General features: G+C 26.5%; 1 protein-coding gene across 1 annotated transcript in view; it reads right to left on the bottom strand.

The window, feature by feature from the left end:
• LOC100209070 (dnaJ homolog subfamily C member 13) overlaps nucleotides 1-21,460 on the bottom strand; it is a 105,905-nt gene extending 84,445 nt beyond the window's left edge. Inside the window, exons 1-7 of the mRNA XM_065799855.1 lie at nucleotides 21,327-21,460; nucleotides 14,695-14,770; nucleotides 4,937-5,012; nucleotides 3,479-3,552; nucleotides 3,300-3,344; nucleotides 3,045-3,191; nucleotides 2,681-2,734 (exon numbers count right to left, since the gene is read on the bottom strand). Coding sequence (XP_065655927.1) covers nucleotides 2,681-2,734; nucleotides 3,045-3,191; nucleotides 3,300-3,344; nucleotides 3,479-3,552; nucleotides 4,937-5,012; nucleotides 14,695-14,770; nucleotides 21,327-21,394 — 540 coding nt within the window. The 5' untranslated portion in view covers nucleotides 21,395-21,460. The remainder of the gene's footprint in view (nucleotides 1-2,680; nucleotides 2,735-3,044; nucleotides 3,192-3,299; nucleotides 3,345-3,478; nucleotides 3,553-4,936; nucleotides 5,013-14,694; nucleotides 14,771-21,326) is intronic.
• Nucleotides 21,461-24,164: the final 2,704 nt, after the last annotated feature.

Raw genomic sequence — 24,164 nt, 5'->3', positions numbered from 1 at the left:
TATTTGTGGTATAATTAAAAATAAAGTAATATATTTCGTTTTTATATTTTATTAGCACAATTTTTAATTATTTATTTTTTTAAATTACTGTATCTTTTATATAGTTGTTTAGATTTTTTTAAATAGCGCTATTTCTTGAACGTATGATTTTTGTACCAGTATTATAGAATTTTATACTTCCTTTTTATAAAATATTATATTTAAGTCGACTAATGTCCTCCTGTTTTGTGCGAGAGCTAAATAAAATTAAGATAAAATGTTAAATAAGATTTTTATAGTGAACTCCTACATAAAAAGTCACCTTCATTACATATTCTGGATCTTTTTTTTTTTTTTTTTAAGCAATAAGATTATTCTTTCTACATTTATGTAAATTATTTATCACTTTTTTTTTTTCCTATCAAAATGGTGTTTTAACTAATAATTAATTTGGATAAATTGTAGTATATAAACATATTAGGGATATTTGACAAATTGTTATTTCTATATAAAGTTCGCAACTAGAACAAGTAAGTCTAGTCTCTAGTGGAACATATTTAGCAGTAAATGGCTAAGAGAAAATTAGTGGTTATGTTAGATAAAGTATTAGTGTACTAATTATACTATTTTAAACAGATGTTCAGTGTTATAGCAGGTAATTAAGAGAAGTGGAAACAGTATGTCTGTCTTATTACTAAATAAATTTTTTTTTGCTTTAAAATTTATTTTGTTTTAGAAGACAGTCAAAATCGTGACACAATTATAAATATTTTGTTATTATTAAAGTTCACAGCCGGAGATAAATCAAGGCAGTATGATGCGGTTTCTTGTTTTATGCTTGTTTATATGGTTTAATAGAGCTGTTCATTTTATGATTAGTTTACATTTAGTTAATATGGTTTAATGTAATTCTTCATTTTATAGTTATATTGTAACTAACTTTTGAATATTTTAGTAAAAATATTTGTTTTACCTTTATTTTAGTTTGATTTATATAATTATTAGTAAGATAATTTGTTTTATATTTAGTTTCTACTTAGTTCAATTAATATGGTTTATTCAAGTCACTTGTTTTTATACTTTAAATTAATTTATACGCTTTAATAATTATATTCTTTTAGCATTTAGTTTATATTTAGTTTAAACCAGTAAGTTTTACTGCAAATATTCGTTATATATTTAATTCATATTTTATTTAGGTCATATGGTTTAGTGATGTTATTCATTCTTTAGTTTATATTTACTTAAATTTTATACAGTTCATTGAGATTTTTAATTTTATATAGTTAATTGTTGATTTTAAGTTTTGTTCATGTTTAAATTAAGTGTTTGCTGTATCGTGCAGCTGTTTGTTTTTATATTTAGTGCATGTATATTTAAATTTAATTTACATGGTTTAATGGAAATATTTGTTTTACACTTAATTTGTTTTATATGGTTTAGTGGAAATATTCCTTTTTTACGTTTTTGTTTAGCTTTACTTAATTAATACAATTTAGTCTAACTCTTTAGTTTAATATTAGTTTATGTTTAATTTGAACGGTTCAAACTCGTAGTAAATATGATACATGGAAAGTAGGTTTTACAGTTTCAACCAAAACTTTCTACTTACCAAAAATTAAACAGAACTTTTTTGTGTGTTAAAGTAATAATCTGGATTAAATAAATGGAAAATAAGGCAGAAAAATTTGAAATCAAATTATACAAGAATAACTAAGTAAGTAGTTTAACTGCTTATTGGCGTGAGTACTTGTCATAACTTTATCAACAAATTTTGCAGAAAATGCTAAAATTATAACTGCCATTGTTGTGGTAAGGATAATGTGATAAACCAATCAACATAATATTACAAAATTCTTTAATTTGTTAGACATAAAACACAACAACAATAGCACTAATAATTTTTTGTATCACAAAAATGTTTTTGGTAATTTATGAACTAATAATATGTGCAATATCATAACCTTTAATACTTTTAACCAGATATAGTTCACATGTTTCAAACATTCATTAGATATAATTCACATGTTTCAAACATTCATTGATATAATTCACATGTTTCAAACATTCATTCGATATAATTCACATGTTTAAAACATCCATTAGATATAATTCACATGTATTAAACATTCATCAGATATAATTCACATGTTTCAAACATTCATTAGATATAATTCACATGTTTCAAACATTCATTCAATATAATTCACATGTTTCAAACATTCATCAGATGTTTTTCACATGTTTCAAACATTCATTTAAAAATTTTCATTTAAAACCTTTAACTAAATCATGTGACCTAATATATGGATAAATTTTTTATTTATTAGTCATTGACAGTTTTTAGAAATATTGCCTTAAAGTAATCTATAGGAGGAGGAGCTAATATGAATATTGAACATCAATAACATCAATTTTTGATTGATAACATTCATTATTGAGTGATAGATGAAGTTAACATATCTCTATATTTTAAAGAATTCCCTAAACTGTGTCCTATATGACGCCAAAAAATGGCAACTAAGAAATGAAATTACAAAATTGATTTCCAAATTAATTAAGATTTTCCTAAATTGGAAATCGCAAGATTTCAGGGTGGTGGCCAAATCATCAGCACAATCTCTGATTGTGCTAAAAATCAACAATTTTAACAATTAGATTTACAACATATACTACTTTTTCAATAAAAAGTACAACATACCAGTCTTGAAAATCCACCATATATAATAACAAAACCAGCTTGATAGTCAGATACCTTTAATAAAGTATTGGGTAATAAACTTTAGATTATATTTTTTTGAACTTTATACCATATTATAACTTTACACCTAAAACAATGCAAAACTAAACTGCAGAACATAAAAAGATTTTATTTGCAAATTATACTCGTAACATATATATATATATGTAATCATTTGCAACATTGTATATAACATCAAAGTGTGTTACACCTTGATGTAAAACCTTATATTGTAACAATATTTATTTTACTTTAAAAAAGACTAAAATTGCTTATTTAAAAAGGAAATATACTAAAAATAAACTTTAAATATTTAAAAACTTACTTCAGCAACGCCTTCCATGTCTTTGTAGTTATATGAACATAAAATTTTTTTAGTTTGATAATCAATAAGATCAAGTGAGCATGGTGAAACATGCAAGATTACTGGGATTCGATTTTCACTCCAGTGATGTTTGTAAGCATTAAAGCGCTACAATTACAATAGTTTACCAAATACTTACAGAATTATACTTAGTATGATACAGAACTATAGCAATTTAGTTATATTCATATATACAGACTTTTAAAAGTAACTTACTGGTTCACTTTTTACTTTAGACTCATAAAACTGTGCCCTCATTGACTATAAATAAAAATTAAACAAATTAGAAAAAAAAAAATGAAAAAAAAACTAACTGTTTGTGTATTTTGAGATTAATTAACATTAATAACAAATAGATAAGAAAATAATTTTTATCAAACAACCATTATACTCACTAAAGCATATGTTAATACATCAGATCGATGATCTGAAGAAAATGTCATTGAAACTGTTTTTTTTCCTTCTTTAGCTATAAATTTAAAAAATAGTTGAAAGAAAAACAAACAAAAAAAAATAAAAAACAAAAATTGTAAAAAACAAAAAAACAAACATTTAAATTATAAAAAAACTTGATAAATTCTGCTAAAGAGCAGGGTTCACAATTTATTTTTTAAGCCAATATTAAGTGGACTGTGGATTTAAATAACCTTAAATGATATTTGATACCTATAGATATCTGTGTTTATAAATTCATTAGAAGTCAGTCCTCAAAAAACATCGTTAAATACTGTTGAACTAATGTAATTTAAATAATCAAAGGTGTTTCGAAACATGTTTGAATTGCAAGAGTTTTTGCATAATAGGAGTTTTATCCTAAATAATAAACCCTAAAATTAATCCTAAATAATAAACCTTAAATTTAATCCTAAATAATAAACCCTAAATTTAATCCTAAATAATAAACCCTAAATTTAATCCCAAATAATAAACCCTAAATTTAGGAATTCGAACTGCAAGAGTTCAACTCCACAATATCATTGGTTGGTACCTGACTAAAACGAAACACTAAACATGCTTGGAGTTTAAAACAATTTTGTTACTTTTAAAGGCAAAGAAATTTAATCATAGCTAGATATAATCATTGATTGGACATGATTGTATATATGGACATACATAAAACTAAAAAAAACAAAAAGTTGTCAAAATTTAATTTTGCATATTTTACGCAAACAACATCTATATTCCTTTTTTTTCTTTCTTTCTTTTACTTGGATTAGTTGGACTATTTACTTGGATTTTTTTACTATATTTACCTCCTAAGAAAAAGAGGGCTAATGCAAATGTTACTTAGATTAATGAAAATGTTACTTGGAATAAGGCATAGAAATTAGATGTTATTTGGAATAAGATGTAGAAATCTAAAGTAGTTTATTCAAAAGTTTTATGAATGAATGAAGTAAAACTGCTTTGTGAAATTTTTTTAAGTATTTTGAACTACCTAGGAGTAGAGTTGAACAAAATTGAAATAAATTAGAAACATTCAAATGCTTCTCATTTATCCAAATTTTGAAGAAAATGTTTGTTTAAACTACAGCAAAATATAAAGTGTCATACTCATCAAAGTATTGAAACGAACCAGAAAATAAGCCTACAGTAAACTCCTTCAAAACTTGATTTTTGATTACAAAATATAAACTTATAAACAGTATAAATACAGAACATACTATATATATTTATATAAATAATATATATTGATAGAACTATAAATTTATTATGCTTAAACGAAAAAAAATGAGGAAAAATATAATTTTTAAATAAATTTAACAAAACAAATAATATAAAGAATCTGAAAAAAAAAAAAAGGAAACAAAATAATAAACAATAAGATAACAAAAAAAAAAAAAAAAAACAACCTTTTCTTACAACAATCATAAACTCATTTGCAGTTTTTAAACTTGGATTTATCCCAAAGAAGTCAGTATAATTCCACTAAAGATATTAGGACACTGTTATATATATATATATATATATATATATATATATATATATATATATATATATATATATATATATATATATATATATATATACACATATACACATATATATACACATTTATATATATGTATATATGTAAATATAAAAATATATATATATATATATGCATATACACATATATATATACACATTTATATATATGTAAATATATAAATATATACATATGCATATATAAATATATATATGCATATATATATATATATATATATTTATATATATACATATATATATACATATATATATATATACATATTTATATATATATATATATATATATATATATATATATATATATATATATATATATATATATATTTATACTCTTGCGCTATTAGATGCAATTTTTCTACTTTAATAAATTTTTTTAGGACCTAAAACAGCAATTTCATATACTTCGAGTGGGTCTAATAGTGCTTACACAAGAATATACATATATATATATATATACATATATATATATATATACATATATACATATATATATATATATATATATATATATATATATATACATATATATATATGTATGTATATATATATATATATATATATATATATATATATATATATATGTATATATATATATATATACATATACATATATGTATATATATATATATATATATTTATATATATTTATATATATATATATATATATATATATATATATATATATATATATATATATATATATATATATATATATATATATATATATATATAAATTAGTAAAAAACACTTATCTAACTTTTATCTTCTACTTTAAGTTTCACTATTGCTGGATCATCAGGAAGAGTTCCTGATGATCCAGCAATAGTACTCTTCCTGATGATCCAGCAATGGTGAAACTTAAAGAAGAAGATAAAAGTTAGATAAGTGTGATTTACTAATTTATTATTGCTCTGTTCTTTAAGAACATTGAGCAATCCATTTGTAAAATACAATAACATAATTTACATATATATATATATATATATATATATATATATATATATATATATATATATATATATATATATATATATATATATATATATACAACCCTCGGAATTAGAAAAAATGAAGTCGGGAATAAACTGCCAACCTCAAACGGAGGTTAGAGGTTAGTTAGAGGTATGCATCAGGTTGGCAAAAAATATTTGACACAAAGAGGTTACCATAAAACATAGAAACGAGGTCGGCTATTTTTTGCCAACCCAAAACATTTTAAACATTTTAAGGTCAGTAGTTAAGTTGACCCTAATTCCAAGGCCTGTATATATATATATATATATATATATATATATATATATATATATATATATATATATATATATATATATATATATATATATATATATATATATACATATATATATATATATATATATATATACATATATATAATACATATATATATATGTATATATATATATATACATATATATATTTAAAATAAAAAATATATATATATATATTTATATATATATACAAATATGTATGTAGTTTATACTCCTACAAGCTGACATAAGCTGATGAGATAACAGGAACACAGGGTATTGAACTAGACTGGAAATAATATAACACAGGTTATTGAGCTCACACTGCATCAGAGATTTGAACAGAACACAAACATACATAAAGCAACTTATTGGTGAGTGAACACTACGCCAGAGGTTTATAAAGATGTACCGAAGCTTGTAAGTATTTATTGGAATAAAATAAATTTATATAACTTTAAAACTTTGATTTTTTATAAATTCTTTGTAGTGAAACACTTTTAAATTAAAATAAAAACATATATTCACTTTATGTTTTTTGTTTTTTTTCAGGTTTACTTTTTATTCATTTTATCATATGTTAAGCTTTTAATTTTTTTTTGTTTAGTTTTGTATTTTTTTTTTAATTTCTATTTCTCTTTCTAGTTTATAGTTAGTTCATTTTTAATTTTAGTTTAAGTTTAAATTTGCTTATTAGGCGCATTTTTAAAACGTGAAAACCTAAAACATGCAGGGAGCAATGGCTATGTTGCTATAAAATATGAATGGTCATATAAAGCGTGCGACGGCATATGTCTCCTAAGAAAGCTTGTCTTTGATAAATTTTTCAGATAACCTAAAAGGATTGAGGGATAACATTAAGAGGTAACACTATAGTTATGAGGCCTAAAACAAAGTTTTTGTGTTAAAAGAATAAACAACAAAGAAAAGTATAAAATAGCATATCAATAAAATAATAAATGATAATAATAATTGTTATGATAATAATTTATAATAATAATAGCAGTTATAAATCATAAAAAATCATTTACAATAAGTTTAATTATTTACAATAAAAATAAATATTGTCAATAAAATAATTATATTTACAATGAATATTGTAAAAATAATTATCACAACTGTAGAATTACATATTGAGAAATCAATATACAAATTTTGTTACTGATTAAATTTACATATTTTTCATATCATTCTATAATATTCTGCTTTACATTTTTATGGCTGAAACCAGAAAAAAAAGTTATTTCAAAATATCACGAGTCAGAGGGGGAGTCACATTTTAGTTAAAATGCATCGTGTTTAGACTCTTTATTTACATAATCAAACAAAAGCAGGCAAAACTTATAGAAAAGATCATTTTTCCATAAGCAAAAAGTTTCAGGGCAAGCAAACCTGGGAAAAAACAATTCCAGTTGATAAAAATTTTGTTTTAATTATAATTTTATAGTTATAATTTTTTACAAAAAAAAAAGATTAAACGTACAGTGAATTGTCTCTTTTTTTTTAAGTAACTTTTAACTTATATCTAAGTACCAATTAACTTATTCTTATTACATTAAAAAATATTTTTGAGTGATTTCTTGATAAAGTATAATCTTTGAAATAATATTTCTAAATATTTCTGCCATTTATTTTTTATAAACATCTTTGCTTCCAACAAGGCTGTAAGCAATCACTAATTAAAGTTGGAAGTTACTGGAAGAGAAAAGATGAAGATTGTAGAGCAAGATAAAGATTGACAGCCGACTTATAGGATTGCAAACTATATGAATTAGGGAAGCAAGATGAAAAAACGTATTCAAAAGAACTGAGGTTTGAGGAAAAAACTTGACGAATAAGAGTATTTAAAGCAACTAGGAACAGTCACAAAAGGATGAGACTTAATTGAATAATGAGTATTAGGAGAATGAATTTTAGTACATCGCACAAGAGAGGCTAGCTCTTTAGAGCAGTGCCCAAAATAGTATTTGTTGAAAAGATAGAGAGAAGCAACATTACGACGATGTGATAATGGTTGGAGGTTGGCTGCAAGAGCAGGTGTTTACAATGCATTTTTGCACCTTGTCTAAAAGAGAAAGGGCATCATTAGAAGATCCGCCCCAGATATGCCAACAGTATTCCATACAAGGCCGGAATTGAGATTTATAGAGATAGAGAATAGAATCTAAAGTAAGAAAGTGACGAGCTCGATAAAGAGATGCAACCTTAGCAGATGCTAATTTTACAACTGATTTGATATATGGTTTCCAAGTAAGATTATAAGTAAGAGTTAATCCTAGAAGATGAAGAGTAGGTGACTCATTGAGTACATCACCGTTCATATATATAGAAAGATCTAAATTATTGCAATAACAATTAGCTGAAAAATATTTAGTTTTATCTGAATTAAAGTTCACCAGCCACTGTGAGCCCCATGCTGTAGCAGAAGTGAGATCCTTTTCAAACTCAAATGCCCCCTCCGAGAATTCAGAGGGTGTTGGTTTCTTATCACGACAAGAATAAATGGTAGTCTCATCAGCAAACAATGCCACCTTAGATTTCAGAATATCTGGAAGATCATTAATGTAAATTAAAAAGAGTATAGGGCGGAGGATAAAACTTTGAGAAACCCCTGAAGTTACAGAATAAGAAGAGTGTTGTTCATCAAGGACAACTTTTATGCTACGATTGGAAAGGAAGGATTCAATAATCTGAAAGATGTTGCCAGATACACCATTAGAAGAAAGCTTATGGAGAAGACCAGCATGCCAAACTTTATCAAAAGCTTTTGAAATGTCAAGAGCGATGGCCTTAACCTCTCCACCTTCAACTAATGCACGATAAAACCTGTCAGTTAATACTGTTAGCAAATCAGCTGTAGAACGAGAAGATTGAAATCCATATTGATGGTCAGAAAGTAAGTTATTAGATTAAAGATGAGAAACTAAGTGTTTGTTAATTAAAGATTCAAAAACCTTGCTTATGATAGGAAGAAGATTTATAGGACAGTAGTTAGACGAATCAGATTGTTCTCCAAAATTTTGAAAATAGGGATGACAGATGCCGCTTTCCAGCAGGTTGGAAATCAAGACTCTGATAAGCACTTGTTGAATAGTTTTGAGAGTATAGACGACAGCTCTGGAGAACACTTCTGCAAGACAATAACAGGTATGTTGTCCGTGCCACAAGCTGTAGAAGAGTCTAGGCAGGAAATCATCTTAGATACAGATGCTAGAGTGATATGAATGTCAAGCAATGGATCAACCTGTTTGTTGGCAATATCAGACAGAACGCAACTAGTGGAATCAAGAAATGATATTGATGAAAAGTTTTTAGCAAACAATTCGGCTTTGTCTTTAGGTGAGGTGATAAAGTCTGAACCATACAAGAGAGGTGGAATTATAGATTTGTCCTTATTATTGCTATTATTAAAGATTCTCCAGAAGTCACGAGAGCCTAATTTTTGAGATGAGATACAAGATTTCATGACCTGAGAATAGCGGGCTTTGGCGTTAGACAAAACGTTAGACAATGGTTTCTAGCAGTAATAAACAGATGTTTTTTGGAGAATTGTTTTGCTGATAGATATGGAAGTAACGGTTTCGATTGGCAATCGCGGCGGCATAGTGCGAGGAAAACCATGGAGGAGAGTGAGGCTTGACCTGAAATCGTTGAGAGGGAACAAAAGATTCCATGCCAGCCTGAATCCATGAGGTTATGTAAGAAGCATATTTGTTGACAGGAAGACAAAAGATTTCTACTAACTACCATCTCGAAGAAAATCACGGAAAGAATCCCAGTCAGCTTTAAGGTAGTTGTAAGAGGTACGATAATAGGGGGATTCAGGTGATGAAGAAGAATGAGATATTAGTTTTAAAGAGATCAAACTGTGATCAGAAGCACCTAAGGGTGAATGTGGAGAAACTGAGCACTGACTAGGATCAGAAACAAGACATAAGTCGAGTAGAGAAGGTAGATGATTCGGGTTGTCAGGAAAGCGAGTTGGAAAGTTGACTATTTGAGTTAGGGATTGAGAAAGGCAAAAGTTGTGGGCTTTAATGCCTGCAGAGTCACTGACACTAGCCATGCCATTCAGAGTGGTGAGCATTAAAGTCACCGACAACAACAATATTAGCTGATGGATAAAAAAGAGGGCTTGGTCAATATGATCAGAAATAACATCAAAAAGTGTGCAGTCTTGAGATGAAGGAGAGCGATATAGAACAAAGAGAAAGACAATAGAGTGAAGTGGTGCTAAACGAAAGCACATGAAAGAATAGTCTGTGGATTCAAACCTAGTTTCACGACAAATAGGTGAATTCTTACGAATGTAAATGCCGAGGCCAAGCATGTGACTATTGGAGTCTTTACGAATTAGAGGAAGATAAGCATCAGCACTAAGATCACAAGATGAGACAGCCAAACTCAAATTAGTTTCACAAAGAGCAAGTAGGTCTGGTGAAATTTGCAAGAGATAAGACTCAACAGAAGAGAAGTTACTTCAAAGACCTCGAATATTAGTGAATGATAGGTTTAGATAACTTGGTGATGATTATGGTTTTTTGTGTTTTATAGTTTTTGATACTTTATTCATTTTTAAATTAGATTGAAGGACTTGACTCAAAGCATACATAGTACTCAGAACACCGTTTAATAGCCCAAGCAATTGCCTCATTACTACTAAAAAACCCCATGCCGTAACAAAGAGCTCCAAATGTGGCCTCCGCAATGCACACCAAAAGTACAAACAGGGACACCATCCATGCTCAACATGGCACTGTTAATACTTTGATATTTTTCAGCTGTTGATGGAATCCGCCTCTCTGAGAGCTACTACAGAGTTCGGGAAATCTGACTACCAGCCGGCCTCAGAACCATAAAACTGAGTTTTAGAGCTGTACTCTCATTAGGAGATAATAGAATGAGTTGCCTAGTCATAAAAAAAAGAGACACAAGCAAAACCCATGCATTGAGTCAAGAAGATCCAGCATTCATTATCCTAAACTGGAAACGTATTAATAATACCGATTGGAAAGGAAGGATTCAATAATCTTAAAGAAGTTGCCAGATACACCATAAGAAGAAAGCTTATAGAGAAGACCAGCATGCCAAACTTTATCAAAAGCTTTTGAAATGTCAAGAGCGATGACCTTAACCTCTCCACCTTTATCTAATGCACGATAAAACCTATTGGGTATTGCTGTTAGCAAATCAGCTGTAGAACAAGAAGATTGAAATCCATATTGATGATCAGAAAGTAAGTTATTAGATTCAAGATGAGAGATTAAGTGTTTGCTAATTAAAGATTCAAAGACCTTGCTTATGATAGGAAGAAGACTAATGGGACGGTAGTTAGACGAATCAGATCGCTCTCCAGAATTTTTGAAAATAGGGATAACAGATGCTGCTTTCCAGCATGCTGGAAAACATGACTCTGATAAGCAATTATTGATTAGTTTTGAAAGTATAGATGACAGCCCTGGAGAACACTTCTGCAAGACCAGGCCACAAGCTGTAGAAGTCAAGGCCACAAGCTGTAGAAGAGTCTAAGCAGGAAATCACTTTGATACAGAAGCTGGAGTGATACGAATGTCAAGCAATGGATCAATCTGTTTGACGGCTATATCAGGTAGAAGACAACTAGTGGAATCAAGAGATGATATTGATGAAAAGTTCTTAGCAAACAATTCAGCTTTGTCTTTAGGAAGGTGACAAAGTCTAAACCATACAAGAGAGGTGGAATTACAGATTTGCCCTTATATACTATTAAATATTCTCCAGAGGTCACGACAGCCTAATTTTTGCGATGAAATACAAGATATTATGACCTAAGAATAGCGGGCTTTGGTGTTAGACAAAACCTTTTTATAATGGTTTCTAGCAGTAATAAACAGATGTTTTCTGGAGAATTGTTTTGCTAATAGATATGAAAGTAATGGTTTCGATTGGCAATTGCAGCAGCACAATGTGAAGAAAACCATGGAGAAGAGTGAGACTTGACCTGGATTTGTCGAGAGGGAATAAAAGATTCTATGCCAGCCTGAATCAACAAAGTTATGTAAGAAGCACATTTCTTAACAGGAAGATGAAAGATTTCTACCCAAGGGTCATCACAAAGAAAATCATGCTAAGAGTCCCAGTCAGCAAGGTAGTTGTAAGAGGTACGATGATAGGGGGATTCAGATGATGAAGAAAAATGAATAGTTTTAGAGTGATCAAACCATGATCAGAATCACGTAAGGGTTAATGTGGAGAAACTGAGCACTGACTAGGATCAGACAGCTGATTTTAAATTAATCTCATAAAAAGCAAGTAGGTCTGGTGAGCTTTGCAAGAGATAAAACTTAACAGAAGAAAAGTTACTTCAAAGACCACAAATATTAGTGAATGATAGGTTTAGAGAACTTGGTAATGATGATGGTTTTTTTGGGTTTTATAGTTTTTAGTACTTTTTTCATTTTTAAATTTCTTAAAGAAAAGAATGCAGCTCGCGTTTTGCCTGCAAAAAGGCGATTTGCCTACACGTTCAGCAGTTTTGCACTACGCAAAAACTTTTATCTTTTAAAATATTTAAATTATATTTTGATGTTGTTAATGCGACGTTTATTCAGAAGAAATAAAGTCGTAAGTAAAAGTATTTAACCGCAATCGTAAACTAATAGATTTTTTGTTAAAGAAATGTTTGTTTAATAATTTTTTTTTGTTGTTAAAAATTAGTTAAAAAAAAAAAAGTGTTTTAAGTTTTATCTTAAAGAATTAAATATATAAATTACTTTTAAATATAAAAATTATTTTTTGTCATAATTGTTTAAAAAATGCATGATTTATTTTGATGTAAATATTTTATTAATAAGATATTTTGTTTATTGTTAATTCAATACCGTAAAGTTTTAATGACGTTTGTTTAATTTATGAAAATAAATTATGATCACAAATATGTTGTCGGTAACTGATAAATAATTAAAAAAAAATTCTTAATTGTTTAAAAACATTATTAAAAAGAGTTCACAAAACAAATAAGAAAAAAATTTATTAACAGTTAATAAAATAACCATAAACCAACTGTAAAATTATAAGAAAATAAACAAATACTATTTTACATTTTACGAAAAAAATATTTTTTTCAAAATAAAATATAGTTCATATTTGAAAAAAATAATAAAAATGATTTTTCAAATAGAAACTTAGATTTTATTTGTAACTTTTGTTATAGTGAGAAAAAAAAACTGTTTGTATGATTTTTAACGCGTTAATAAAATAACTTTAATTACAATGTGGTGCTTGAAAAGTTGCTAGTGACGCAATATAACTTCTATTAATACAAAATATATTTGCTAAGTTGAGTTACTTAGAAATGCATTACGCGTTTTCGTTATCGAGCGAAATCTCATAACAAGGCCTGTACTCAGTATACTGTTTAATAGCCCAAGCTATTGCCTCATTACCATTAATAAACTCTAAGTCGTAACAAAGGGCTCCAAATGTGGCCTTGGCAATGCACATTAAAAGTACCAACAGGAACATCATCCATGCGCAACATGGCACTGTTAATACTTTGATATTTTTCAGCTGTTGATGGATTCAGCCTTTCTGAGAGCCACCACAGAGTTCAGGAAACCTGACTACCAGCCGGGTTCAGAACCATAAAACTGAGTTTTAGAGCTGTACCCTCATTAGGAGATAATAGAATGAGTTGCCTAGTCATAAAAACAGAGACACAAGCAAAACCCATGCATTGAGTCAAGAAGATCCAGCATTCAACATCCTAAACTGGAAACAATGTATTAAAAATACATTTGAGCCAGCTTAACAGATGAAGAAGGGGTGTGAGGCTAGTCAACAGATTGTTTTTCAAGTTAAACTTTTCATGGCAAGTAACTTTTGGGGTTCAATATTTTAAAAAAAGTTGGATATAAACAAGTTATTTTTGCTGATTTTTTAGCATGTTTCTCCATATTTTAGCAATTTAAGTGCATTTTTTGAGTTCTGCATATTAAAACATTATAAGTACTATATTTTTTTTATTGTTATTTTTTTATTTTATTAAGGATAACGTCTTTTTTAAAGGAATTGCCATAAAAACCGGGTTATTTTGGAAATATTAAAATTGCAATACCTTGTGAACTGCTTAACATTATTAGCTGAAATTTTTAATGCATGTTTGTATATATATATATATATATATATATATATATATATATATATATATATATATATATATATATATATATATATATATATATATATATATATATATATATATATATATATACATATATATATATATATATATATATATATATATATATATATATATATATATATATATATATATATATATAATTTATTAAACTTCAAGTTAATTAATCTTTTACTTGGTTTGTAACTTCTAAGGTTGCAGGGTTGTAAGTAGTAATGGCTTTAGTTCCAATAGAAAATACACGTTTGTATCTAAAAATAAAAATAAATTGATAACTTTTTTTACCTTGTTCCAAACACCTATTATATGTTATATCGTTGCCAGCCAGATATTACCTTTACTCCTATGTGTAAAAAACAAATTTTTTTTTCAAGAGGTTTAAATTCATAAACTTATTAACTTAAAACAACTCAAAAAAAAAAAAACAGAGCAAATTATAAATTTTTCTTTAAAAAGAAAAAGTAAAATATATGAATATTTATTAAACATAAAGTTTACATTTATGGGTCATTCTCCTGAAAAGTAACATTTTCAATAGTTAATTTTATAAAAATTAAATATTAAATTTTTTAAACCAAATTTTTTGTGGTTATAGCTTTGAGTATATTTAATCATTTGAAAGTATCCACACAACTTGTTAAATGTCAGTTTACTAAAAAAAAATTAAAAACTTATAACGTAATCCACAGACGTGACGTTAAGACGTGACTTTACCACAGACGTTAGTTTAGAATAATATCACTTATGCTGTAACAGCTCTAAGTGTTGTTCAAGTAATTTTCAAAAATAATCATCATCTGTAATCAATAGTTTTTATTAGCTAACATAAAATAGTATATGGTACAAGTTTTTAAAATTTTTTAAGTGTTATTAGTACGTAAATTAGCAAATGTTTTTGAATGGTAAATCTTGTGGAAAACTGTATTGCCCCCTGTTGTTGAGGTTTGGTTGGCACAATATAAACACTACATCGCCTTTATCGATGACAGAGATGTCATCTTTCTCCGGAAACGTGAAAAATTTCTGGCCAGATCTTCTCAAAAAATTTATGACAAACTCATTTCCATCTGCAACTAAGGCTTGAATTAACCCAACATAGTATTTATGACCTGGTAAAGTATGTTAAGGAATTTCTTAAAACAGAAGCAAATAAAATTGTTTATAAAAAAAAAATTACAAAATTAAATAACAGTTAAATAAGGTTTTTGATGCACAACTTTTATGAAAATACAAGGCTCGCTGAAAAACTAAATATTAATGTTCAAACATTCTTGATGGCTAAGTACCTAGAACATTTAAGCAATGCAAAAGTTTGCAATATTCAATATGAGCCAATTTAAATTTATACATTAAAAGGATATGAGGATGAAGATCTGTCAAAGATTCAGTAGAGATTAGTACTACTATAGTGATTGCATTTTGTACCATTGTCACATTCAGTGCATGTCAGTCTTCTCATATACAACGTTTCTTTTTTAGTGGAACTCCAAAACACCTCATGAACTTGTAAAGTCCCCTTGAAGGTTGTTAGGTTTTTTGGTACACATTTCTCATAGAGACTGAAATCTGTTTTTTTAATAGTATAGATGGATATACTTGGACACTTTTCTTTTATTTCTTCAACCAAACAATTAATATCAGGAATATCTTTCCCTTGTCTCATTACTCTGTCTGCCGTTCTTATGATACAGGGGCACCTTTTCCGTGTCCCTTTTCTGTGAAATGCCATCTCATTGTTTTAGCTCCAAACTCTTTTCGAAAAAAGTACCTAGCAAATAGAACATGGATTTCTTTCGGTACTGTTGAGAAGTACTATCGCTAAGAAAATGAACTGTTTCAATGATAGGCAGCTTTTCTTTCAAGTCATTAATAACAGGCTTTAAATGTGCACAGATCCCAACAAAGTCGTGTTGCCTGTTATCTGAAAATGTACAGTAAGATTTGGTCTTTATTTTGTTTTCAGAAATACTGTAATAGTACGCCACAACTGCATGAATTGACACTTGGTTTCTTGATCCACCAAAATGGAGCGATTGAATTTCTTTTGAGTATTTGCAATTGTAATTTTCTGAAAAATCACAATGAATGAAAATATACCTAGGCCCCAAGTTATTTTTTATTTCTGATGTAGCTTTGTACTGGTGTTTTATATTGCATACATGCCTCATAAACTTTTCCAACATGTTATTAATAAAATGTAAAAACAGCTGTTTTTTAGTTAATGTTAACTCTTCTTTTACAGTTTTGAAACATGTCTTCATTTTACCTTTTACCAAAACTTCAACTCTTTTTTAAGACCATTGGGAAAAGTTGCTTGTTCATTCTCAAATTCTTTACAAACTATTTTTTTGTTTAAACAGCATACTCCTCATTTTTTTTCTAGGCACAATTCTCTCAGCTCACCATCACATGTTATACTTTTTAGCAAGTCAGCGGGATATTTATATGCCAACAGCTTTAAAGTATACAACTTTTCAAGAATTAAAGCAAAATTTTCATGGTCAATACAAAGACAAGTATCTCGTTTACGGAAGTCTGGTTGAACTACATAAAAGGGTCTCAATTTACAAAATGTGCTATAAGATGTTGAATTGAACTCGTTTGTTTGTTTAAAGTCATTATACAAATTTAACATTGTATCATTCAATAGTCTTTCCTGTTTTTTTAGTTTGTTTCTTGTTATTGTTTCTTTATTCCCAGCAGTAAGCCTACTAGAACTATCTTTTTCTAAAAAGTTTTGTACTTCCATCTTAAGTTTTCATTGTTTCAATATATTTGAGAGTGGATGTGTATAGTATGGATTGCGTTGTAAGATATATCTAGAAGTAAGATTGTTAAGGCTTCTTTGAAGTCTATACTTCTTTATTATCTTTCCGCTTAATACCCTGGCAAAAACCTTTTTTTTGTTAATACATCTCTCAGTAGAAAAATTTGATTGTATTTGTGTCTTTAACACTTTGCTAAAAAGAAAGCTTTTCTTTACTTCCTTTGTTCATTTTGTACCACTAGTCATTTTTTTAACCACCTTTTGAGGAGTATTATTTTTTGAAGTCTGTAGAATTTTTGTTTGTATTTATCACCTCTTTGCTTTAACAATTTGTTTTTTTCTTCTAATTTTTGGATTTTTTTCTTTAACCCATCTCTATACTTTCTACGAATTTTTAGCCAACTGCTATTTCTGGAACTAGATTCTTGACTGGGACCAGGAAGTACATTGAAGTCTAGTTCATTGTCGATAGGAATATTTACAATTGGACTTTCAGGTAGTGTTGACAAATATTCAATTAGTTGTTGTCTTTTCTTTTTTATTTCTCTTCTTTTGTCCTTTCCTTCCAACCTTTTCTTACTGATATTTTATCCTTTTCTAAAAGTTAATGAATTTTCTTCCGTGTTGCTTTTTTTCTTTCTCTGTCTTTTTGTTTTTGTTTTTCATACTTTTCTGGGTTTTCAGCTTTCATCTTCTCCCTTGCCTTTCTCATACTTAGTTTTTTTAATTCTCTAGTTTTTTCTATCTTTCCTATCTTTGTAATCTATCAGGTTAGAAACATTTATCTTTTCTCTAATAATTAATTGGCTAAATGAGCAAAGTTTTAAAATATTAAAAATAGTATAAATAGACGTGACAGAGTAAAGGAAAAAGCCTAAAAGGGTGCTATGCTTTGAGGCTAGGACTCTGTTCCCCTTGGAGTAAACATGTCTAGGTAATAGCTAGTAATTAAAATTATTCCTTATAAAAAAGTAAATTTATATACTCTATAAATGTTTACCACAGTTTACCACACCAAATGACACACTCACACTAACAAATTCAACTTGTAAAGCTTCAACGCTTATTAACACAAAACAACTCCACCAAACCTTCCTTCAATTTTACTCATTAATAAAAATGTCTGGTATTTAAGCTAGAGCACTACTGCTTCATCCTACAGCTTTTTTTTGATGTTAATAACTCTATATACAGATGTGACACTTGAGCTGGTGACAGGAGCTTCAATCACATAAAAGTTACTTTGAAAATATGTTTTGAGGAAAATAATATGTCAACTCTAATTTTAATGTATTTTGAATTATTTATTATGCATTAATAAAAAGTAAAGTACTTCTATCAAGGATTAAACTACTTGGGATTAGCAAAAGGTCTGGGTGGTGACATTCCACGGACGTTACTTGTCACAGTCTGTGGAACATAATTTATTCACTGAAAATACTATTTTGGATTGGGTTAGATTAGTTTAACATTGTATGAGCTGTAAATTTATTATTTGTACCCGTTAAAAATAAAAATTGTATAAACTTGAAAGAAAAAATTAGTGGTGACAGTATATTGCTACCTTTCTAGAGAATCACCCTTACGTTATGTTAATAAAACTTATTATTAAACACTAGGTTAATAAAATTTATTAAACATTAAGATAAACATTTGTTTAACTTTAATATTTATCTTAATGTTTAATATTTGAATGTTAATGCTTATTTGATTGGATCTGTAAACAAGTATGTAAACAAAAAAGTAAAAAATTTGGATGCTTTACAAATTATTTTGTAATAACATAATCATTAAAAAGTTTGCTAATGAAAACTCTTTTTAATATTTTTTTTTATTTTTTTATTGTTTATTACTGATTTCCTTTTATCTTATTATTTTTAATAAATTACATAAGTTCAATTGACATATCTAAGGAACTCATTAAAAATAGTCTTTGTTCGTAACCAAAAGTACTGCAAACAAGGTAATATAAAGAACTTGTAAAAAAAACAACAACTAAGAAATGTAGAACTATAAAGAATAAATATTTTAATAACTTTTGAGTATTTAGCATTATATTTTTATTCTTAAACTTTTTTTAAATAAAATTAAAATTTAGTCAAGTCTATGCAAAAGCAGAAAACGAATAAACTTTTTATTTATTTTTTAATACACAATAAGAGTTTACATTTTTACTTCATTAGTTACAAACTAAAGACAACTGACACAGGTATTTAATAATTTGATTTTCAAAATTTTCATATTTAATAACATTTCATTCACAAAGAACTCCATGTTTCATTATCAAATTAATCTAGACCAAAAAGATCAAATGTGTCAACTTATCTAAAAATGGAACAAATAAGAAACATCAAAGGCCTTGTGATAAAATAACTCTATAGATATTTTTAAATGGTATTTTAATGAAGTAATAAGCATTTATTTTAAAGGTATTTTAATAAGTAATTAAAACACTGCACACCATTGCTACAAACTTTTAAATTACAAATACATAAATATGTCCCTTATTTATTTATATATTTACCAATAAAAAAAATTCAAAAAAACAAATAAACTTTGAACATTTAAAAATTCCCTGAGGCTCCACGCTGTATGTGTTACACTAAAATAACTGGTTTTTGAGTCTGGTTGCATATGATAAATGTTAATGTAACAAGTATATGTATTGCAAAAAGAAAAAGAAAAAAAGATAAATGATAATGATGCAAATGCAAATGATACATTTTAATGTAACAAGTATATGTATTCTTTTAAAATACTAAATTTAAAAAATCCTTTGAAATACTAAATTTAAAAATAAAAACATTAAGCAAATTATTCAAATTATTCATTTTTTTAACTTTAATTTATTTTAATTTCCTATTTTTTTAGTTTTGTTTTCGTTGTCTTTGAAACTTTGTTTTTTCCACAAAGTATTGAAATGCGTGATATAATAAAACTTGCAAATGACCATGACCAAGTTGTCTAAAATAAAAAACTTATACATGGACATATGCGACAAAAAACTGTACATGCCTTCTGGAAAGGCTTGAGTTACACTTTTTCAGGTATTGGTAATACAGCGACAAAATGCAATACAATAATGGGGAGGTGAATTAAAATTTAAAAAAAACTTTTTTTTTTAATTTTAATTTACCTCCTCAACTATTATTATATTTTGTTCAAATTTTACTTTTACCCCTGATAAATTTATCATTTAAACCTAAAATGCTTTATAGGTTTAAACAATAAATACTTCCATCTTTTTATTTTATTTTACAAGAAATGAAATTCCTTATAAACATTAAGAAAAATTTATAAAGCATACAATAAATTTGCTTTAATAGCATAAGTATTAATAACACAAGCATATATCAATCATTTTGTAATTAAAAAAAAACTTTAATTTTACATAAAAAAACACTTTAAAAAAATTAACGCATTTTAACCACTTTTGTCTTTAAGTTTGTTATTGTTTATTTATTATTTTACAAATAACTAACTTTATGTTTAAAATCATTTTATGTTTAAAAGATACCGAATGAATCGAGCTTACTTGATCGCACATAAATTTTTTTTTTTTAAGTAAAATTTAAATGCAGTTTAACTGGATGGAACATCAGCAAGTATTATTTCATTTCAAATGAACAGACCAGAAAGTCAACAATGCTTTAAATATGATTCATCAAGTGTCATTAAAAAAGCAGACTGCCACTTGAGAACTTAACCAAGAACATTCAAAATGTAAATAGGTAATGTTAAAATTTAGTCTAATTTTGAGGATTTTTTTCAGTGGGCAAATAGCTTGTGGTTGTGCAATATAATAAAGTCTCTCTCAAACAAATTTTGAAAACTTGACAGCTCTGCATATATATAAAATTTTTTAAATTTTTACAAGTTTTGAAAATTTAGTGAACAAAAGAGATTAATCAGATTTATTATGCTATATTTCAACATCATATATGTACAATGACATTAAAATACGAAATGTTTTTTTATCACTTATTAATTTTTGACTTGGTCTAACAGTATATGTCACTGAGAAAAGAAAAAAAACTTACTTCCCTCTCCAAGAGTGTTTTGTGGTGTAAAATGATACCAGATCGTCATTACCCCATGCAGTAGCCATTTAGACAGTTTGTTTTAAACCTTATAAAATTATCATTATTATTTTCTATCAAATTTAAAAACAATGATGACTAACAAAGAACACACTAATATATATATATATATATATATATATATATATATATATATATATATATATATATATATATATATATATATATATATTTATATATATATATATATATATATATCAATTTGTTTTTAAATGTCATCAATATTTATATATATATATATATATATATATATATATATATATATATATCAATTTGTTTTTAAATGTCATCAATATTTATATATATATATATATATATATATATATATATATATATATATATATATATCAATTTGTTTTTAAATGTCATCAATATTTAAGACTTTTATATACCATTTCTTTACTAAACTCGATAAGTCTTTTTTAAACACTTTTGAAATATGATTAAGTTTTAACATAAGTAAAAAACATTTAAAATTATTATAATTGGCTTTTTAATAAGCTAAAAAAAACTTAAATTTTTAACTTTAAAAATTATTAAATTTTGTTTAATGATGTTAAACAAAAATTCAAATTGAAAAACAAATTCCTGGTTATGACTGGCTAAATGCTTTTATTAAGCCTCATTTCACATTAAACATTTTGTTTTTGGCATTATTAAGAATGTTATGGATAAATAATAATAAAGTCTGCTAAGAAATATGATACTAATGAAAAAGACCCCACCACAGTTTAAAATGGTGTATCCAAAACTATTTCAAATAAGAGCAAACTAGATTGAACTTATATTATCAAATTTTCTTATTTCCAAGAATTATTTCATCCTATTTATAGAGGTGTATGCAAAAAAAACATATCTTCTTGTGGTTTCATGCCCAGTACTTTCAAAATATTGCTTAAATTCGATGATCAATCAAATTAACATAAATATATATACATATATATATATATATATATATATATATATATATATATATATATATATATATATATATATATATATATATATATATATATATATATATATATATATATATATATATATATATATATATATATATATATATATATATGTATATATATATATATATATATATATATGTATATATGCATATATATATATATATATGTATATATATATGTATATATATATACATATATATATATATATATATATATATATATGTATATATATATATATATATATATATATATATATATATATTATATTTATATATATATATATATATATATATATATATATATATATATATATATATATATATATATATATATATATATATATATATATATATATATATATATATATATATATATATACATATTTAGTTATATCAAATTATATAAAAGTTGCATAAACCACCATAACAATGGCAAATGTAATTTCACTTTTCGAACAATTTTTATGATTTTTCTGGGTTCAAGTTACGGAGAAATCTGTATTAAAATCGTAAAATGTTTTTAATAGTATTTCGAAAATTACGCTTTTTACACGATTTAAAGCATGTCGTCTTTTAAAGTTGAACCGGTGACTGTTCTTATAGCCGTAAAATGTCGTAATTTGTTGATTTATTTGCAATATATAGAGTATTGAGCATGCGCTTTCTCAATGTGAATTATTGTTTGCAAGTCGAAAGTGAAATGTTTTTAGTGCCTAAATTTTTAATTCTTGTTTATCTTTTGTCACCGAAGAAATTTGCAAAGCTTCTAATTGCAGCCAAAAAAATTAGACTAATATATGTGAAATCATCCAGATCATCAGACATCCCGAGCTTAGTTTGCTTTGTTTCAATAAACAATCATATTCGAATTGTTCTTAAAAATTTTTTAGAAAACTTTTTATTCAATGACCCTATAAGAATGCTTAACTCTTCTAATGAATTAAATACAATTGATAAAAGATGATATTGTATGCTAGTTTTTTATAAAAAAAATTTGCAAAAGTTTTTGAAAGTTGCTTAATTGTAATATATTTTTTGCTGTTGCTTTAGACTTTTCTTTGCTGTAAAGCAGTAAGAAATCTCGCGCTGGTCTTGTTTTTAACTTTGATTTTAAGCTTTTCAGTTTTTTAAATTAGCATTGCAACTGTAAGATTGTTTATATAAAGTCAGCTATTTATAGTTTTATAAAATTATTTACACTTTGTTTAAGTATTGATGTTTCATTGTAATTAAAAAAAAACATATGAGTATTAAAAAGTAAAATAAAACAAAGAAATAAAAGCAGTTGTTTTTTTGTTGTTGTTTTTTTTTTATTTTTTTTTTAATTAAACTCAGTTTGAGTTTGCTTTGTTTAGACTTTATTAAGATGGAACAAATAAAATAAAAACTTTAGCTATAGCACGAAAGATTTGACCACTCAATATTTATAGCAAAAAACTATTTTTGTACATCCCAGCAAGCACACTTGCGATGGGCCAACGTATGTAAATCACGAACGTCGGCTGTTTTTTTCAATGCAAAATCAACGTTGATCCAATGTCATTTGTTTAATGATGAAATTAATACCGACGGAGCTAAAAACAGCAGGCACATTTACATTGGTCCGATGTAAGTAAAAAAATCGCAAAAAGTTGATTGTCTTTACGATGTAAACCCAACGTTTATCCGATGTGTATAACCCAACGTTGATTCAATATAAATAAATAAACTTTTATTCAATGTATATAAAAGCGGAAAAGTTGGTATTCACTTGGCGCAAGGTTCGGAGTCTTTTCTGTTTAATAGCCCTTTTTGATCGGGTCTTTTCTGTTTAATAG

This window comes from Hydra vulgaris, chromosome 06 (genome assembly GCF_038396675.1).
Source record: "Hydra vulgaris chromosome 06, alternate assembly HydraT2T_AEP".
Taxonomy (NCBI): domain Eukaryota; kingdom Metazoa; phylum Cnidaria; class Hydrozoa; order Anthoathecata; family Hydridae; genus Hydra; species Hydra vulgaris.
The sequence above is the reverse complement of the archived record's forward strand: the minus strand, read 5'-3'. Positions and strand labels throughout refer to the sequence as shown.